This window comes from Dufourea novaeangliae, unplaced genomic scaffold (genome assembly GCF_001272555.1).
Source record: "Dufourea novaeangliae isolate 0120121106 unplaced genomic scaffold, ASM127255v1 scaffold101, whole genome shotgun sequence".
NCBI lineage: Eukaryota > Metazoa > Arthropoda > Insecta > Hymenoptera > Halictidae > Dufourea > Dufourea novaeangliae.
Genome location: NW_015373989.1, coordinates 1,751,928 through 1,767,280, shown reverse-complemented (window position 1 = coordinate 1,767,280; position 15,353 = coordinate 1,751,928). Strand labels below are relative to the sequence as shown.

General features: G+C 41.8%; 1 protein-coding gene across 1 annotated transcript; it reads right to left on the bottom strand.

Moving 5' to 3' along the window:
- Window positions 1–1,197: 1,197 nt before the first annotated feature.
- Window positions 1,198–9,851, bottom strand: LOC107187689 (mitogen-activated protein kinase kinase kinase 10). The gene is made up of 6 exons (XM_015575837.1): window positions 9,761–9,851; window positions 6,593–6,854; window positions 5,432–5,714; window positions 4,410–4,598; window positions 3,076–3,194; window positions 1,198–2,996 (listed from the first exon to the last, which is right to left on the bottom strand). The coding sequence occupies exons 1-6, from the start codon at window positions 9,824–9,826 to the stop codon at window positions 1,474–1,476; spliced, it is 2,442 nt and encodes an 813-aa protein (XP_015431323.1). The 5' UTR covers window positions 9,827–9,851; the 3' UTR covers window positions 1,198–1,473.
- Between the last annotated feature and the right edge of the window lie 5,502 nt (window positions 9,852–15,353).

Genomic DNA, 15,353 nt, shown 5'->3' with positions numbered 1-15,353 from the left:
TAAAGATCATTCTACGGGTCCTCTAGTATCACAATCAATTGTAATTCACAGTCACATTCCGCAGAGCCACACCTTGGACTGCTCGCGAGGTACGGGAACCTCTCACGATGTGTGTCTATGTGTGTGTGTGTGTGTGTGTATGTGTACTGTAATATTTACATTTCAATTACGCTAATACCGTCCTAGGGACGCCAGAATCGAGAGTGTATCGCAATCAGTTAATTAAATCGTCGTGGAATCGTCTGGCTTCCCGATCTCCATCGATCGGTGGTGTTCACCGCTCGGTGACGTCACCCAGCGGCCGTAGTCCGCCATTTTTCCCCCGAGCGCGTTGGTTTCGTTCGTGCCAAGTTTTCGTCCACTTGTCACCGGCCGATCGACGATCACGGATATGCAAATAGGGTTCCTGAAATAAACGGCACTGGTTCAAACGGGAATAAAACGTCCCCTATATCAGCGGGTTCGGTTTATTATTACCTTCTTCCCCCATTTTCCGATGGATCCATCGGCGATAAAGAACAAATAACTCGGTATTATTCGGCGTACTCGCGATTTATGCACCGGCTACATAATAATGTAAGAATCGTCGGGAATAAAAGAGTCGCCTACAGTCGCCTGTGGCTCGTGTCCAATAAACAGGAAGCATACCTAAACGGTGCCGTTTGTATCATAACCTTTAATAACAATTTCGAATGGCTCGAACAGCGATATCGTGCGCGCGTGGATGAGGATATGTTCGATTCTCGTATAGATCCGGTTATGTAACATCCGTAACTTCGCATTCTCGAGATTGACGTAGGTAAATGTCACCTCCCTGGTCTCCACCTTTCAGTTATATCCTGGCTGTCCACGAAATCTGTCTTGGGGTACGGATATATTTCTCACGATGATTCATTAAACGGAAGTATTTTCAGCGACCCGCTGTCGTCCGGTTACAATATTTAGGTAAATCGTAGGATCTCTATTTTCTGTCTTCGAAGATGAGGGTTCCGTCGTGGGCTGACGATGTTTTCTCTTGTGATTCTTATGTAACGTATCTTTCTTTATTCTACAGTGGAACGAAGATTGATCTTTATATTATCCATATAACAGTTCTCTATATAAATCTGCCTCCTAGGTACTATTTACATCCTTAGTCCGAACTTCAAATCTTGCAATTTTCGATCTTCGTTAAAAAATATTTCATCCAATAAACTCTATACAAATCTAGAGTAATCCTCATCAATCCAACCATGATCCTCTGTATCTTCCTCGACTCAAGATTCATCACATTCTACATCAGTATCCCTCCATTCCAAAGTCCATCAAATTTTACATCAGTACTCTATTTTCCATTCTAAGATCACTATCCTCCATCTACTCTCCACCACAATACGCGAACCATTCTTCGAACCGCCACCCCGCGAATCACCCGCAGCATTAAACCCAAGGTTCGACTGAACCGCCATCGTCCACAGTTAAATCATCCGATCATCAATTGCTGACAGATCTGCTGGCGCTCTCGGTCGAGCCCCGTCGAGCGCCCTCGGTCCTAATAATCACACCCTGAGCGATACCATAGTGTTCATAAGGGTTCTTTCCATACCCAAACATTTCGTCGGCCCTGTAATTGTTTCTAAGCCTGGGTGGCGTTGAGGTTCTCGCAGGGGTGCCGGTCGGGCTGTTTTTCGGGGTCAAGATCCTCGCTGGCGTGGAGGTCGGGCTGTTCTTGGGCGTGCCGGACGGATTCGTGGTCACGGAACCGGTCTTCGGATTAGCTGCTGCCTCGGTCGGGACAGCGTTCATCCCTTGCAACGCGTTGAAGCTCTGCATGACGAGATGAGAGGCGACAGACATCGTCAGCGGATTTGCGAGGGGAACCACCACCGGCGGCCCGGCCGCGGATTTCTCGTTTCGGGCTACCGGCGAAGCGTTACTCGATTGATTCTCCACTCGAGCCGCCGCTGGGAGCATTACAACGGATTGATTTTCTACTCGAGACATTGATTGGCCCGTGGATCGATTCGACCTCTCGCCCCGAGCCGTCACTGGCGAAGTAGACGATTGGCCGTCCGTTTGAGTCGGTAGCACCAATGCAGCTGACCTGTCAGTTGATCGGACCATCGGCAAAGCGACAGACTTGTCTGTCTGCGTGGTAGGCAGTACTGTGGTGGACTGGCTTCTCTTGGCTGTATCGTGACGGTTTCCGTTTAGGGCTGGCGAGGTTGGGGCCGGAAATGGGGCAGTTTGGGAACGATGCCTCCTGGCTGGGATCTGGGGACTCCTCGGAACAGTTCGATCTACTAGAGACCCATTTCGATCTTGGTAGCTCGGTCTAGTTGAGCTATCCTCTATGCTGGAGGAATTAGGGCCGTAACCAGTACTGGTCGTAGGGATGGACTCGTCTTGTGAATTGTTGAGGTTGTTTATTGGGGATTTATTAACGATCTGACCGTTTGCACCATTGATCGGTCTGGTCTCTTCGGTTGTATTGATGTCCACTTTCTGGGGTAGCTTGGACATCGTGTTACCGTTAGTCCCGTTCTTCACGATCGCCAGGCTAGGGTCACCGTTCGGGAAGCTCGCGAACCGTGCGATCGTCTCCCGTTCCTCGGCCACTTGCGGCGCGAACGGAATCTTTCTTTCGGTGGGCTGCTTAATGGTCTGCCTCTTCCGTGGCGCTGACGTGTTTGCTCTGTGCTTCTGTCGCTTGGTATCGTTCGTCTTGACTCGCGTCTCCGGGAAGTGTCTGCCTTTCATGGTGTTCGGCTGCTCCTCGTCCTCCTCCTCCTCGTAGATCCGGATGTCCTCGTTCGGATCGGACTCGTCCCCCTCGTACTCCTCGACTATCGCGCTCGCCTGGATCCATTCGCGGATACGATCCTTCTTCTTGGTACGGTCCACCGTTATCTCGATCCCGTACGTGGTCAGGGTGTGCAGAAGTTGACTCTTCTCCTCCAGAGAGCTGTGGAAGCTGTACATCGAGGGGCAAAGTTCGTCCCTCTCGTCGGCGCCACCTGTGCAAACGTCGCAGAGCGATGAAGTAGATAAACGGAGTGGGTGGCTAGGACGTGTTTTAATTTTCGTGATCTTTACCGTTCATGGCCTTCTCAGCGCCGAGCTTCGCAAGCCAACGGTCCTCGAGGTATTTGTTTATTTCCAAGACGCTCGCGGGCCTCTTCTCCGATTTAGGGTCCAGCAGACGTTTGAACATCCTGGGGAATATTCAGAGATGCTTGGTTATGTCGAGAAATATTGTTGGAGTTCACGGAAATTGGTTTCGAACGCTTTCACTGTTTACGTGTAAGTAAATAAAATTTTGAAACAGAAATTGAAACAATCGGGTTTCAAAAATGAACTGACTGGTCAATGTGAATTGACAAATGGATCTAATTTCACCCAGAATTGGTTACTGTAATTTTTAGGGTAATTAGTATATCCTGTTTTAATGAAAATCTTTCACATTGACTGCAATATCAGTGGAAACGTGTGAACTGAAATTGATTGCCGTATAATTCGGTAGATTTATTCGAATAATCGATGGAAGTCTAAATGCGGTTAAATTAACCCTTCATCGGCGAATAAATCTCCCCTAATTTAATTTAACCTCCCGAACACCAACAAGTCCGATGCGTTTAACGATACTGTCTTCTTTCGGGACAATAAACCATTCAACGCGGGCCTGCATCCACGGCCATCATCGCGCTTATTTCGAAAATAAACTGAAGTTAAAAGCATTTCCATGGATTCCGGTTTGCACCCCCTGATATAATTTAGTCCTCTGATTATTTTTACTGGTATAATCGATCCCCAAATTTCTCCCTTCTTTATTAACTGCTTCTAACTTTCCCTGGGGCCAAGCTCGATATACACTCAACATCAGTCCATTCGTTATCTGAGATCCGTTTCATTTGTTCGATAAGAAACAAATGGACCATTCCGTGAGCTCTTGAACAACCTACTTGATATAATTTTACTGTTTTCGACACTTGTAGCGAGAACATTTAAGTATACTCGTAAGTATATTGCAGATTTCATGCATGTATAGTACTCACGAACACTTGAAGTAAAGGCTCTAATAAAGATTAATAAGTCTTTTATTTTTCGTTTAGTCCATAAGAAGCTTCAGTCGAAATAATCTATCTCCGTTTCACATTTATCCTTATAAATAAGTTTATAAGATTTCAAATTTACATAAATTAATTTTGAAAGTATTCTGAGAGTTTACAAGAATATTTCGTCAAGTTTTAATACTATTTCGTCTTACCATTACCTGCACTAATTAGAAATGAACAATCTTTATTATAAATGGAACATCGTTTTATTTGCTACTTTTTTTTTTGTTTGTTTAATGGCAATCCATTAGTCATTAAAGTATCGCGACCGCTGGCGCCTGATCCGCCGTGTCACATATATTCGAAGAGACTGACCTCTGCGCCCGCGAGCTGATCAGCTGAAATAATTTCGGTTTCTTGGCTATGTTCAGCGTCGCGTTGTGCCAGTTTTGATATCTGGTATACCGCGGGTCGTCCAACGCCGCCTTCTGCCACGGCAGGCATCCGGTCAGACAGACAAATAGGACAATGCCGAATTGCCAGACGTCGTGTGACGTGAGGGCTCTGCAAAACGTGAAACGTAATACACTATATAAGCGATCAGAATTTTGTCATTCATGTTTTCGATCCCCACGACTCTCATAACTCGCGTCACCGACTTCCTCGTCCCTTTCATTGACAGAGTTATTTCGAGGCAAAATGATTAAAATATGAGTACATTGCCATAATTGTTTAATACCGGTTTACAGAACTGGATAATTCGAAAGCTAGTATTTAAGTAGTAAATCCACCCCTAAGCTGGTCTCACATGTTACAGGATAATCTATTCCTTGAAATACGATTCTCTGAACTCTAATTAAACTTCGGTGCATGACCCCTTTAGAAAGCGAAGCGATCAATACCGTGAAAATAGATTTAATTTATCAAATTAATATTTAGGTAATTTATCGAGTAATTAATTATTACTTCGATTTTCAAGAGGTTCATGCAATAAGTGAAACGCGATCCTCGAAATAATTTCGTACTATACGCGAATGAAAATTGATTTTCGAAAGTTATTAGTTTGCAATCGAAGATATCGCGAACGCTTTAACGCCCAGACCCTTAAACCGTTATTTCAAAATTATGAGACTGATATAGATGTATCTTATTATTTTGAAGTCGAAAATATCGATATTCAACCAACCAATTTTTAAAATTTTACAAAAATTTATTTTTAACCTTTTAACGCCTAAACATCTCTTCCAGGGAAAAAATTATTTCTTGCGATTAGTTAACTTAAGAATGGAAATGTGATTTTACGTCACATTAGGCGTTAAAGGGTTAAAATTAGTATGTTATAATTCGATAAATGTAGTATCTGATTAATCGCTGGTAATGGTCAATCGTATAATTACTTGTACGTCTCGTCAGTGTCGATCTGCAATACCTCAGGCGGCGAGTAAGGCAGCCATTCGTTGTGTCGTCGCACCACGGTGTTCACACGTCTGGTCTCGCCGAAATCGCACAGTTTGATCCGCGAGAAATCGCTGCGAAACACGAGGACATTGTCCAGTTTGATGTCGCGGTGCACTAATTCACGACTGTGAATGTGATGCACTGCCGCGGCCAATTGTCTGGCCACCCTCTTTGCGTGCAGTTCACCCAAACCAGTCTCCGTCACGTTGGACGTTAAGTCCCCTAAAAGATGTAGAAGAATTTCAATCGTTTGTATTATAATCTATTTCCTTACCTTATGCTCTAATTACTCTAACCAATCCTGAACAAGATTAACCCTTTTCAAGGTATTCTAAGTCTAGGCAGTTGCATAAATATCATATAACTTAATTACACTTTAATACTTGATACAAATACGTAATTATAACAGTAGAGAAATGTGGACATACAGTTGAAGTTGAAGTAAATACAACATAGATTACTAAAGTTTAATAGTAATTGCAGTAGAGTCGACTGTTGAGTTTATCTTGGCGTAAGCTCGCAAAGGGTTAATAGCCAGTTCACTGTTACTCTTGAATCTACTTTCCTAATTTGGTATCTGATCAGAGAGATTTCTGAATCCACGTAAAATCACTTAATTTTTGCATATGTTCCGACATAATAATTGCAAGAAAAAAAATGCAGAATAATCTTTACATTTTTACTGGCTTTCTCGCTTCGGGAGTCATCGTACCGTATAAAAACAATACCTTACCATTTCTTTCCTGGTTACAAAAAATGTTCAACACTTAGTTTATTTTACAATCCTGTTCATTGTTCCCATGCAGTGCGATAATTCATAATTTTGTGTAACTTTGAAAATATTAATTTTTCCTCCCATGTACTTATATTTCTACTAATATTTCCCAGTAATTTGTTTCATCATTTCACAAGTACAATCTACCCCAAAAGTTACGAACCCTTTTTTGTATCACCCTATATCAAAATTCTAACCCGAAAATACCGAAAGTCAAAACAAAACCTGCCCGTTCTCCGAATAATACACGATAAAAACGCGACACAGAACATTTCAATTCAGACTTCATCGGTCAACAGGTCACTCGAATAGGCGTTCGTCTCACCAAGCGGAGCGTACTCCTGGCTGAACACGTAGAACCCAGCGGTCTCGAACGCGACGTCGTAGGTGGTGATGATGTTCCTGTGCGCGGCCAGGTGCAGACCGTAATGGAACTCGCGAAAGAAGTCCGTGATCCCGGTGTACGCTTTCGGCAGCGCTTTCAGCACCATCTCGGTCTGCGTGCTCCGGTGCTCGGTCAGCAGGATCTTGCCGAACCATCCTTCGCCGACGATTTGCAGGATATCGAACTCGTCGATCAGATTCACCTGTTCGGAGAAGAAAGCGCCGCAGCGATGTTCAGCCGGTGCGCCCGATTCACGGACCAATTGGGGGAGGAGAAGGAACGGCGAGGAGTGGGGGGAGGAGGAACACGCGGTAACCACGGAACAGCTGCATCTTTCCCCCCCCCCCCTGAGTAGTTGATTTGGATCGCAAGTCGAGCGTCGGCGCCGAATCGACGAGGAGCGTACATACACGCGCGATCCGTCGCGAGCATCTATTTTTAATTCGACTCACGACACGTAATGCGCGACGGACACGTCTGCGATCGACGAGATCGACGGATAAAATCGTGGCTCGAAGATGATTTATTCGGGGGTGGATCTTGGGAATGGGGGTTTTTTTTTTTTTTTTTTTTTTTTTTTTTTTTTTTGAAGTGTACAGCGGTCCGTTTCGTGGATCCGATGCATAATTTAACGTGGCTAGCGAACGGGATCTGTACGCGGAACGATCGAGGTGGCACTGTTTGAGGAACTCGAGGGGAAGGCGGTTGGGATCAAGAGACGCGACGGGATTGCGAATTGTCGGAAGTTACGTTGTGGTGGTCGCTGTTGCTAGCGTTTCGGCTTTTGAAGATCCGTGAATATGGATTTTGTTAGGTAAGCTTGATGGTCACGGAACTTTTCTTGGAATTTTGGTTTTAGTGTGATACTTTAATAGAGCTGTTTCAAGAAGCCTTTGATCTATTGGTGGAGATTTATCTGTACATCGAGATGTATACTATTGGTTAAAAGTATTGTCTTACTTGTAAAAAAATTGTCGAAATTCAATGTCTCATAACTTTGTTAATATTTATCAAAATTCGTTTAAATAAAGAGTAAATTTTGATAAATATTAACAAAATTATGAGACATTGAATTTCGACAATTTTTTTACAACTAAGACAATACTTTTTACCAGTTGAGTACGGATGTTGTGTACGAACAGGTAATCCACAATTACTTTTTAATCCTTTCAGGCCTGAATTACGTTATCGTTACTTTTTACCGCAATTTTTATTCCAGATACTTGAAAATTGATGAGAAACGATTTCTGTATTTTTTTTTGTATTCAAATAATTTGACTTTCCATATACACATTACTAACTCCATACTCTAAAATTAGTAGATTGGTAGAAAACGGAGAGGTTTAAATATCCCCAGGTTCCCAAACTTTCCCCTTAAATCATTCTGTGTGTCAAACCAACATTTATCACCGTGCAGCGATAGTTTCCCAAGACTCGTCCAAATTCTCCGATCTGAAGGTACCAGCAGCTGCGGCTGTAGGAGCGTAATGTCACGAATCGAAGGCAGAAAATAGGCGGGAAAGGGTTCCTGGCGCGACGGTGTCCCCGATTTTCCAAAGTCTTTCGAAACTGCCCGCGGAGAGGAGCAGGATTTACCGCCTGTCCTTTGGAACAATGGGAACACGCCGACCAGAGGAGAATTGCTTTATTACACGCCGCGAAACGACTCCTCGTATAACACGCGGTGAAGTGTTAAAGGTTACAATCGTCGTCGCGCATTGTCATAAAGTGGGCATCGAGCGAAAGTTGGTTTACTGCCAGGGAGAAGGAGGATCGCACGGTTCCGATGTAAATGCTCGAACGTACGACCCACTATTTCGGGATCCCGTACGATCTAAGAGGCTGGAGACCCCAGGAGTTACCGTCGCGTAATTGATCTGTCCACGAATAATTTAAGGATCGACGGCTAGTTGGAAACGCGGTCACGTACGAGACAATTTTCGACGATCGATCGAACGTTCCGAAGTTTCTTCTGGATAGCTCTTACTCGGTGATTCATCGACCAATGGAAGAAAAATGGAGACCAGATGCTGGGAGCTTCTTTGTTGGGGAGTGCTTTTGTCAGTCAGTATATAAATTTCTTTATGCAAGGCTCGGAACTTCGTGACAGACTAAATTACAGTGTTGGACGTACATATTCAGTAGGTAGGAAGCTTGCTCGTGACGTTTATTTTAAAATAAAGTATAAAACCACGTTAAAATTTTTTAGTTCTTACGCATTGTGGTTAAAATAAAAATGAACCATGTATGCCCTGTCTGAAATCGTGTTGAAAAATAATGTTCCTTCGGAGAAGGATATTTTATACATATTCCCTTGAAAATAGTGGTTCGTTTTTATTTTAATCGCAATGCATGAGGGTTGAAAATTTTAGGGTGGTTTATCTTTCGATTCAACTCTTTTGATTTAGTTCATCGATCTTTATATGACTAAAGAGAAAATATTTTAGCTGATCGAGGACGATTGGGATTTTAGTATTTTAATTTTAGATTTGTAGGCTAAGACGATGTAATGAGCCTAGGAGAAGACTAGGGTTTGTTAACCTAACGTAAAGGAGGTGGTCCGAATACAGGCTAGGGTCTAAATATGACCTAATTGAAAGTATAGGGTCCTGTTAGGTGCTTCACCATAGCGAGAATAGTGTGAAACTACGACTCCTAAACAAAAGAAGCTTATTTTAACTCTATATCATAAAGGAAACATGTTCTAGATACATTGAAGTGTTACATCTTAAAAATCTTCAACAGGTTTGCCAATAATTCCTAACCCATATTTCGACCACCTTTATTAGGTGTACCAATAAGTAATTCACTATGACTTTAATATAGTGACAATACAGTAAAATATCTTTCCAATTTCTGTTCACTGAAAATGGCACAGGATATTGTAGACTTGTTTTGAATATTGTTAAGATAACATAGGTATTTAAATTATCACGGAACAAATATATAGAATTTCATTATTTATTGGTACACGTAATAGTAAGTCGACTATTATCCAGTTTACGCTGAGCAGACCGTCCGAAAAATTGTATTACGTGCCAGCAGTTACAGGGAGCGACGAACGATCGACGAGGGTAAAATGGCGGACGTGGTAGACAATTGAGTTACCTTCTCGAGCTCGAACTCTCGTATCCTGTGAATGGAGCCGCCGATGGCTTTCTTCATTAAGCTCATTCTGACGGGCGATGGTCGATCGTGTGCCACGGGCTCGAATGAAAGCCAAAAGTCAGGATAGCGGTTGACAATCCGGTGTGGTTCACGCAGTGACCGCGTGGCTCACATTCTGTCATTTCGAGGTGAAAGCTCGCCCAGATCTGTGCCGAACAGATTCAAAGCGTCAATGATTCCGTTACATCGACCATAGCCATTCTGTGTTACAAAATGGAACAATATGTATCGTCACCTCGCTTTTATTATTCTGAAACTGCGGAATCTCATTGGGAACGTGGACAATTTGCCAATGCGTGAAAGGTTACTCAATATTCTGATATTTACACAGTAAATTAATTTTCTTTTATCGTGAAGTAAAAGAGCATCATAGAATTTTAAAAGAGTAGAAATTCGGTAGATAATTTCCTATAAGTTCTAGAGTTTGTTGAGGTTAGATAAATTGCTCCTGATCCTCTATGACAAATAAATTGTTATTTTGTTTTTACTTAATTTTGTAATATTAACATTTTAACAATGATATATTGATCAGAGCAAACGGAACAAATTAATCATCAGTGGAACCATTGAGACGTAGAAGTTCGTACGACCACAGTAGTCCCTTTCATATTCTACAAAAATAAAATTTTATAAATAATTGAACGACTAGCCCAAGAATACTCAAGGAACCGAAACATTAAACACTCCAACAATGATACTTCTTCATTCGGCCGATCGATGCGCGAACTCTGGAACAATGTAACAGCCCTTATTCTCTCCTATGTATAAGCACGCGGGGTCTGTTGAGGATTTGCCAAAGTACACGAAACACTCCGACGAACAGCCGAATTTCGGGCGACTGTAAAGTGGCTCGCGTCGTTTTCTAAAAGCATGATCCTGCCGGGAATTAAAGCGTTTGGCCAAGGCGGTTGGGGCCACGAAGGGGAGGAGGCTGAAAGTTTGTCGGAAGCCACTTGAGCCGCGATCACGTGCGCGTTTCCACAAAGCGAAAGCTTTAAGTTCCAGATAACCGCGAGCTTTGTGCCGGGTCGCCGGGGTAACGACGCGTTTCCACGGAGTTACAAAGCTCATAAGCGCCTCCGAACGACCGTGTGTTCGTGAATGAATAGAGCGAAGAAAAAAAAAAGGAAAGCGTTAAAACGACGCCGTGGCAAAGAAATAGAAGGGGAACAGCTACTTCGTGTCTCGCGTCGAGAGAAAAATATATACATTCGAGTCGAATGATTCGACAACCGTCGAATATCGTCGTTGCGGGACTCGTGAAAAGAATCGGGCCGACGTTTGATGTTCGACTACTTCCGATGGAGAACGCGCTCGCGCGCACGTGCACGGTTCTCGCGAATGCGAAACATGGCGGGGTGCATGAAACATTCATGCGAGCTCGGGGGGTTTGAGATGGGAAAAGCGCCCCGATACGCTGCAGAAAAATGGAGTTCCGGAAGGCGATGACATGAAAGAAATGCAAAAAGTGTGAGAAATTTCAGGAACGTGGGGTTTCATGAAAATGCAGGATTATTCTGAAATAAATGGGAATCCGCTCGGTGTGTTATTCGCTCGAATACGGGAATAAAAATGAAACGGGATAAACCGTGAGATGGATAAAAATGAATTTTTTATGGTGTTCAATTTTGTTTCGAGAAGATAATGAAAGTAACATTAAAACGTGATTAAATTTTGTAATAAGGAACGATTTTGTATCGATGGGGGATTAATGAATTTGGAACGGACGAGTTTTATAATTATAGTGAATCTAGGGTACGGTGCCACTGTGGTATTCTAAAAAGATGGTTGTTATTCTGGAGTACACGTGTCGGGAACAAAAATAGCGTTACAGATTTCGGTCTATAATTCGTCCGTGTGTATTATTCCTCTAAATAAGTTGTTTCTATGTAACCTACCGCTGCCGGAGGTTGTGTCTACTCTACACAGCATAAGCGCGTATTTTCGAATCGCGTTAATTGTTGCGCAAGTTGGACAACGAAACGCGGCGAATCTCGACTCGGTGGTACACATGAGCCACTTCATTCGCCAAATTGCGGCGACTATATCGGGGTCCCCTTTCTCCAACATTCGACACAATTTTGGTTTTCGCAGCGCGAGTGGGAAATTAAATTAAACCTACCACTAATATCGCTGCAGTCAAAATAACAGATCATTCAACAGGGAGTCAGACATTCTATTTCACTTCGAAATAAAGATTGTTAATTACATTAAACTCTAATACTCGTCCACTGAAAATAACAGATCTTCCAAGAGAGAGTCAGACACTCTATTTCACTTCGAAATAAAGATTGTTAATTACATTAAACTCTAATACTCGTCCACTGAAAATAACAGATCTTCCAAGAGGGAGTCAGACACTCTATTTCACTTCGAAATAAAGAAGATTGTTAATTAAATTAAACTTTAATACTCGTCCACTGAAAATACCAGATCTTCCAAGAGGGAGTCAGACACTCTATTTCACTTCGAAATCAAGAAGATTGATAATTAAATTACACGGTAATACTCCTCTACTGAAAATAATAGATCTTTCAACAGGGAGTCAGACACTCTATTTCACTTCGAAATAAACAAGATTGTTAATTGAATTAAACTCTAATACTCGCCCACTGAAAATACCAGATCTTCCAAGAGGGAGTCAGACACTCTATTTCACTTCGAAATCAAGAAGATTGATAATTAAATTACACGGTAATACTCCTCTACTGAAAATAATAGATCTTTCAACAGGGAGTCAGACACTCTATTTCACTTCGAAATCAAGAAGATTGATAATTAAATTACACGGTAATACTCCTCTACTGAAAATAATAGATCTTTTAACAGGGAGTCAGACATTCTATTTCACATCGAAATAAAGATTATTGAAAACGAAGTAAATTTCGAGGTCTACCCTAGATTTGGTCTCCATTTTACTGTTCATTAACAACGAAACACCATTAATTCGTAACATTTTGCACTACAAAATCTCGAAATTCTATTACCTAAAGCAGATACTGAATAAAATAAATTCGAGCTAGATATTGGACTCAAGAATCGATAGTGTGCCCAAAAGAGGCATTACGTGCTCCGAATACCTAAAATAAACTGAAACTTACCAAGAAACACGAAAGCTCCACGAAGCATTTCTCCTCTTCCCTCAGTCAACGTCTATGCCGAAGTATCCACGTCATAATCCATTATCACAGCACAAAAGAAGCACGCATATAATCACTGTTCCTCGTCACGGCTACGATTTCACCCGGATAGCGGCTTCTCCAACTTTCGTTCACTCACTCGCGGGCACTTCCCTTGGCACTTCGTTCCAAGAATTCGCTCGTGCCACAATTAATCCCCGCGAAAATGTCAGCGACGACGGCGGCGGTTTGAGCACACACGATTCTCTTGCTGGATCCGCGAACTCTCGCGAACGACGAAAACAAAAAAAAAAAACAAAAACAAAGGGGGAGGACACCAACCCCCGCGGATCGAATCGTAGAATCGCGTTCGCTTTGGGATCGTGCAACCGAGCCCGTGGCTTTCTGTGTCCGCCGGGATTTGTGATTTTACAGCGGGGTCTACCGTGTTCGCTGCACTCTTCGAGTGTCCGCAGTATTTATAAAACACCGACCGGAAAGCCGCGACTGGCGGAGCTGATTTTGGCGCCGAGCCGGCTTGGCCGCGCGCTGACGCCTCGAGACGATCTCACAGGCGTGTGTATACGCCCGGCCGATCCACCGATCGACGACGGGGATCGTCGAAGTGGACGCGTGTTTCCGCGTGTTTCCGTCACCCCCTTTCCACCCCGTTCGACGTCTAGTATCGTCGTGTCGAGCATTTTTCCACGGAACCACGTGGCGAAAGCGGTGTATCGGTCTTGTTTCTCAGCCTCAGGAAAATTTATGCGTCTGTGTCCCGACACGATGAACTTTTTGCGTGGTTTATGGGAACGGTGAATAATTCGCGAGTTATTTCACCGAGGAGACCCTGGGCTTGTGGAAAGAACGGATGGGGGACGGTTTGTGAGAAGGAAATGGAGAAAATCGAGATTTTTTATCGATCTTTTTTTAACGATATGTTTATTGATAGTGACTTCAAAGTTTGTATTCTAATTAGTACTTAGATGATCCAGGCATTAGTTGTTCATGGATAGGAATGTTCGGAGTTTGAGGAACTGATATAAATATGGTTGCTCAATTGTGTGTTCTATCTCGGAGATGTGATTGTATTTATCGTAGGTACTTGTTGTTTAGTATTGTTGTTAAATATTCGGACAGATTGCGTGACGTTCACGGAATTCGTCTAGCCCAATTTCGGGGAATGTACAGAATCATGCGATTTGTCACTGAGTAAGAATAAATTTATTGTATATGAGAAATATTTTGATATCGTATTTTGATTGTTGTGAATATAGGAGTTACTCATGTTTACAGAATATAGGAATTACTCATATTCATTAGACTAATAGATCATGGAATGAAATAGTTTTTATTTCGTGCAAGTTTTTATACAGTAGCTACGTAATTAGTATATTAATTGATAATGGAAAAATATTTGAAATTTTTTCGCGATCGATTTGTTCTGGACACTACCGATCTCTGTCGGAATTTAGTTGAAACTTAAAGAAGGACGGCGTCTCGTTTAGTTTCATCATTTTATCGCTAGATGGTCCTACTGACTTAGGTCTGTTGACGATCATTTTTTTAATTGGACATGAAACCGCAGATGTTAGTTATCTATTAGATAACTTGAAATATTTATAAGAAACTGAACATTACTTGAGACTCGTCCCCTTACTACTAAAATTATGGTATCCACTTTTAATTTTGAAACTTTTTCAAAAAGCGTGGGAACTTTTACATGTTCTTGTTTTATTCGTTTTTATATCTTACCTTAGATTTGTATATTTGTAACAGATAAATTCAGAATAGATGTAGTTTCATAAATAGTTTATAAAATCTATATGTCGGAGAATATATACACCGCTTTTATTAACACTTACATATTTATAATTTATATGGGAGTATGAATAGTTTTACTGCCTATTGTAAGAATCTTAATACGCACGAACAATTACTTTCTGGCAATTGGTAAATTTTTACATATGAATTTACTTACACGTTATTTACTTACAAAAATTTTATTTATTGCGAGTAATTAAATAATGATCGTATGTTAATATTCAGCTACGTGTCTCTCAAATTAAGTGAAATACAGAAGTTTTATTTTCTTGAAAATTAGTGTCAAAGAATGCAGCCACTAGTCAGATTAGTTTCGTAAATAAATCGAAACCCTATATCGGCACATTGTTTTATAGGCTATCAAATATCACACGGTGTCTTTTAGGAAATAGTAAAATCTTTTACACAAATTAAATGAAATACTTTCAGGTACCCAGTTTAGAGCTATGAAATTAGAATGTTCAAGAAGAGATAAAGAAGTTTCATATTTGCAATTATTTTGCGAACGAATAATAAATAACGGTCTTAGGGATTTATACTGGAGAGCTAAATCTTTAAAAAGAACATGTCGTTTAAACAAATTAGTTAAA